The 6,184-nt window shown below is 32.4% G+C and overlaps 1 protein-coding gene across 1 annotated transcript; it reads right to left on the bottom strand.

Moving 5' to 3' along the window:
- Nucleotides 1-3,122: 3,122 nt before the first annotated feature.
- LOC112499977 lies at nt 3,123-3,584 on the bottom strand. The gene has a single exon (XM_025103237.1). The coding sequence runs from the start codon at nt 3,582-3,584 to the stop codon at nt 3,123-3,125; it is 462 nt and encodes a 153-aa protein (XP_024959005.1).
- Nucleotides 3,585-6,184: the final 2,600 nt, after the last annotated feature.

Genomic DNA, 6,184 nt, shown 5'->3' with positions numbered 1-6,184 from the left:
GGAACAATAGCAAATGGAATATATGGTCTATTTTCTATGTAATGTGGAATTTCAGGATCCACACCTTCCAGAAAGAGGGACATCCGGTTCTTCCAGAGACTAAAGTTGTCACGGACAAACCGGGGAGGTTTGGCAAGAGAGCCATTATCTTTTGTGTGTGTGTGTGTTTGCAATTTGTAAAGCCATTTGTAAACAGTAAAGTTATCTAAGAAGAGATAAACTAATACAGAAAAATAGTCAAACACAAGGAAAGAAAGAAAACACTCCTCTGATACCACTTGTTGGTCCCGTAAGGGTCTACAAGAAGAGAAACAGTTTGTAGAAGGGGGGTGAATACAAACACAGTATTTTCAAATTTAAAATATATATTGATAGAGAAGATCAATACAGATTTTACAAGATTGTTTGTGGAAAGATAAGGTAATAAAAACCTATCTAAACAATCTTTGGTTACACACAATGCTTTAGCAATTACAAGAAAAGAAGTTACTAAAAGAAAGATCCTTTACTTTAAGCTAGAAGATGCTTCAAGTAAGAATTAGGTTAGAGAGAGATGCGCACTCTCTGCATGGAGAAGAAACACTTCTATTTATACCCAGTGCATTAAATGTCCATTTAATGCAATATGGTAGGTTTAGAGTGCATGTCAAGCCTTAAGAGGAAGGCTTGTCCTTTGCTACAGTGAATAGTACAAAAGCACTATTTCTGAGCAGACACCCTTACCTAAAGTTGGTAGACAAAGAGTCGACTAGTCGGCTCCGTACCGTACTAACTTTTGTAAGGGTATGGGTTTTGTCCTTTGTGTGCATAAGGATAAGACAACAACAATCGTGCTAAGCAAGCTTCCTTTGATCGCTGAATGCTGGAATGACCTGAAGGTCTCATCATCATTCGCTGAAGCTTGAGCAGTCTTCACACATATGTAGACAGGCTTGTAATCACTGAATACCGCTTCAAATCACGTACTCGCTAGTCTCTTATCTTCAGTTTCAGTCTTTGACGTTTGCTGAAGGTTCTTTGGTGTGAGTGTTGTCTTCTTGAAGTATTGTTGTCTCTGATAGATTTACAATCCAAGTTCTTTAGCGATTACTGAACATAATCAGTGAAGATCGCTGGAACTGAAAATACAGAAACATAAATACAACGTATAGGTGAAAAGGGATTATCATCAAATCACTGAGAGAGAGGATCAACATCAACATCATTAGAAACTTATTGCTTGGTTCTTGATCAACCTCGAGAATATTAATTGTTTTATTTTGAGATTCAACGTTTTCATTCGAGGTATCAAGTGGCATGTGAATAGGTATGGGCACATGTAACATAGGTGTCTCTTCACATCCCTTTTGAAGATCTATAGATCTACAAACATCACTCCCATTGATGTTTGGGTTCTCAGGAAACTCGACATGTAGCGTCTCAACAATCCTAGTGGTATGTGAAGGGCAATAGAAACGATATCCCTTTGAATGTTCGGGATATCCAATAAAATAACAACTAATAGTCTTTAAGTCTAACTTTCGTGATTGAGAATTATATAATTTTTTCCTTAGTCGAGCAACCCCACACTCTTATATATCTCAAACTCAACTTCCTTCCTGTCTATATTTCATATGGTGTTTTAGGAACAGATTTGTAAGGGACTCGGTTGAGTATGTGGACAGCTGTCTTTAGTGCCTCGGTCCATAAAAAAATCTGGGAGGTTTGTATTAGCCAACATACTTCGTACTATGTCCATAAATGTACGGTTTCTTCTTTCAGCAACACCATTTTGTTGCAGAGTACCAGGCATGGTGCATTGATTGATTATCCCATTACTTTTACAAAATCAATAGAAGGATCCGGGACTTTGACCTAAATCAATATGTGGGCCATAATATTCACCACCTCTATCTGGCCTTACAACCTTTATTTTTTGGTCAAGTTGATTTTCAACTTCGGCCTTAAAGGTCTTGAACATTTCTAATGCGTCAGATTTTTCATGGATAAAAAATAAATACATATAACGTGAATAATCGTCAATGAAAGTGATTAACGATTTTTGACCTCCAATTCCTGCTAGGAAAGGACCACAAATATCAGTATGGACTAGCTCAAGTAATTCCATATTTCTAGTGGATCTTTTCTTATTCCCTTTGGTTGCTTTACCCTTAATGCATTTAATACATTTTTCAAAATCCGAGAAATTAAGGTTTGGCAAAACTTCATCTTTCTCGAGTCTTGTCATTCTTTCTTGTGAGATATGGCGCAACCTTTTATGCCATAATATTGATGAAGTTCCCAAATATCGCTTTCTCTTATTCTTATTTACATTATCACAAATATTTAAAGGTAATAGGAATTATAAAAAGTGGTTATCTAAACACAACTATAGAGATTTCCCTCTAGACAACCATAACCAATAACACGTGAATACAACTTTATTATACATCTACCATCACCAAATATATTTGTATATACATAGTCGTTTAACTTTGAAACGGAAATAAGGTTTCTAATTATACTTGGTACATATAGAGTTTCACATAAATCTAATGTCGAACTACCTTCTAATATTAATGAAAGTGTACCGACCGCTTCAACTCCCAAATCCAAGCCATTTCCGACTTTAACCGTCCATTGGTTTCTTTCCAGCTTCCTTATTTTACGGAATCCCTGTAAATAATTTGAAATGTGTACCATGGAACCGGAATCAATCCACCATGTATTAGAGGGTATATAAATATTAAGGGATTCACAAATCATGAAATTAGAGGTGTTACCTTTCTTCGCAAGCCATTCTTTGAATTTTGGACAATCTCTTTGAGTATGTCCTTTGTTACGACAAAATTTACATTTTCGAATTCCTTTGAAGTACTTGCATCGGTGTTAGGGACCTTGTTTGGAATAAATTTATCTCCCGTCTTTCCTTTGCCCTTCGAGAACCCTTTCCTTTTCTTAAAGCCGGTGGTAGTAAGATGAGTGACATCCAACTTTTCAACTTTTAGTCGTTCTTCTTATTGGACACACATTGCAATTAGTTCGCTTATCTTCCATTTCCCACTTTGAGTGTTATAATTGATCTTAAACGACCAAACTGAGAAGGGAGAGATATCATTATGAAGTGGACGAGAAAACCCTCACTAATCCATGTCCATACTTTTGAGTTTGTTTGCCATGTCACTCATCATCATTATGTGCTCATGCACACCACTGCCCCCATTGTACTTAGTAGTCAACATTTTGAGGATCAAGGTACTTGCATAGGCCTTTGAAGTCCCTTTAAATTGATCCTCCATGGAGTTAAGGTATGTCTTGGCATCTTCGGAGTCAGAGATGGCTCCTCCATTGGCAACATAAATGGAATTTTTAATGATCATGATAGACATTCTATTTGACCGATCCCATAATTCATATGCCCTCTTTTCATCCGGCGAACTTTTGTCGGTGAGGGCAGCATATCGTTCTAGTCTCAAAGCATGATCAAGATCCATAACTTCAAGAGTCAATTTCACTTGATCTCTCCAAATGTTGAAGTTTGTACCAGTTAGGGGCTCAATTCTAGACAAATATCCAGAATTTGTAGTTAAAGTAGATGCCGCCATAATAGTACAATTAAATGCATGCTCATATTTATAAGATGATACTTCAAAACATGATTCAGAATACAAGGTAGTAAGCATATCAATGGAATTAGAACTAATCCTATTTAAACATACGAAATATAGGCAATAGAACCATCATACTCAACTACCAATAGTTCATTGGATCAATCAGTAATTAAGTTTAATGTCTCATGTTAAACTACGCAAACATATCTTTCACATAGTACCGTCGGGTAAACAATGTAATAGATATGCAACTTATGTTGAAAATACCATTATTTAACTCAACAAATAGGTTTCATCTGGGTCCCCTAAATCTCAATGTAAACAATGTATTATATATTTATTTGACTTACCTTGGACAATTTCTCGTTGATTCCATTATCCAAGATAAAATTTAATCTTAATTAGTAAAACAATTTTTATTGCAAATCATAATATATATATATATATATATATATCACCATTATTATGCATCATCATGAATGTTGGAATGATAGACAATCAAAATAAATAGTAGTGCTCTAAATATGATGGCAAAAGGGATTTTCAATCAACTATGAAACATGAATTCAAATTTCATAAACCAATAAGCATATAAATCAAATTAGAAATTCATAAGGGCATGGAAGAAGAATTAGAATAAGCATATAACACAAATCTGGAATTTCTCAGAATCCAAAATTGGTAATTCATCGTCTCCTTCACCTGCTGTTTGTTGTTCCAGATTTCAAGATTTCTACGGCTCGTTTACCAAACGTTTACTCAGGTAAGCGCTTATCAAGTCACATTTTCTTATCGGATGAATATTGGAAGAACCAAAAATCTTACCCGGTAAGAGGGAGACAAAGACCGAGAGTCTTACCCAGTAAGTGAGAGTGATAAATCTTACCATGGTAAGCGCTTACTGGGTAAATTGTTGCATACAATACCATTTTGGTGGACTAAAGTCTTATCCGGTAAGTAAATGATAGTGTTAAATTTTACCGGTAAACATTTACCGGGTAAATGTTAGGTAAACAACCCCTAAGTCCACTTAAATTCTTTAATCATTAATATCATCAAACTTCCATTTTATATTCCTGGATGATATAGGTTACATTTGGGAGCCATGAATTTTAACAATTTTGAAGTTTCATTGGTTTTATATGATAAGATTTAACGATGATATAGGTTACATTTGGTCTTTACATATTAATACAATTTGAATAAATAAGAGTTATGGTTCCAATTACACACTATCGATGAAAAAAATTGTATGACAGTTTAAAATCCAATATATTTAAACGACTCCACAAATGTRTTCGATTTACACCAAGAGCAAAGAACCAAGAAACTTGAGTTTTAAGATAAACACTCAAAACCAATAAAGAAAACTACAAATTTAACAGATCATAACCCATGAAAAGACCAAAAAAGATGAGTTTTATATTGAAATTTCAACTGTTTACCCTCTTTCTTGTCCAGAAACTTAGATTAAGGTTGAACTAATATATGTATACATATATTTCAAAAAAACTCAAGAACATATTATATAGTGCAATTTGTACAGCCTAACCCCAAAATATGTACTATATATATATATATATATATATATAAACAACTATAAAAAATAAATCGTAAATATTAAAAATATTTTTTCACAGTATATATAATATATAATAATATAATTAAGTAAAAAACTATTCAATATTGGACTCATTTCGAAGATATTAAAGAGACAATTATAAAGGTGTAACTTGTTAAAACAAAAATACATTTTTTAAACATGTTTTAATTGATATACGATTATGTATATTAATTCGATAAAGGTTTAAAATGAAACATTTAAAAGTAAATGACGTAAAGTAAATTAATTAACTAATTATAGGGGTATAAAGTGTAAATTTAAAATTATAATTTTAAAAAAATAGATTGTGAGAAGGTGAGTGTATGTGAGGGGTGAGTGCATGTGAGGAGAGGAGGGGGTGAAAAAGTGTATAAAGGGTATCTTGGTCATTTAGTATTTTAATACTTTAAGACTTTTGCTAAATTTGCTTTATAAAATAGTATAGATAAAAAAATTATCATATTCATCGGATTCTATTTATATATATATATATATATATATGTGTGTGTGTGTGTGTGTGTGTGTGTATGTGTGTTTTTAATGATTTTTTTTTAAGTTAAGGGTGAAACTAGATAATTAAATTTTATAAGTTAAATTAGAAAGTGAAAAAATGATTTTTATTTAAAGTTTATAGGTGAAATAAAAATTGAATGGATAATTAAAAAAGTTTAACATGTTCATACATAAAATCGAAAATTTCATAGGTGAAACAATTAAGTGAATGAGATAATTAAATAATGTAATAACTACGTAAATAAAATATTTAAGGAATGTGGTATCAACAAATAAAAAAAAGACAAAAATGCCCGTTAATAAAGTTAATATTAATTAGTTGGTTAACAAAAGAAGGAGACCATATATATATATATATATATATATATATATATATATATATATATGGGCCTAATTAAATGAGAACTAATTAGTTTGTGGTAACTGTGAGAACCAATATTAACCACAAATCAATAGATAAATTAGGAAATTTATAATT

This window comes from Cynara cardunculus, assembly GCF_001531365.2.
Source record: "Cynara cardunculus var. scolymus isolate 2C chromosome LG 17, CcrdV1, whole genome shotgun sequence".
Lineage (NCBI taxonomy): Eukaryota > Viridiplantae > Streptophyta > Magnoliopsida > Asterales > Asteraceae > Cynara > Cynara cardunculus.
This window is presented reverse-complemented; position numbering and strand designations above follow the sequence as displayed.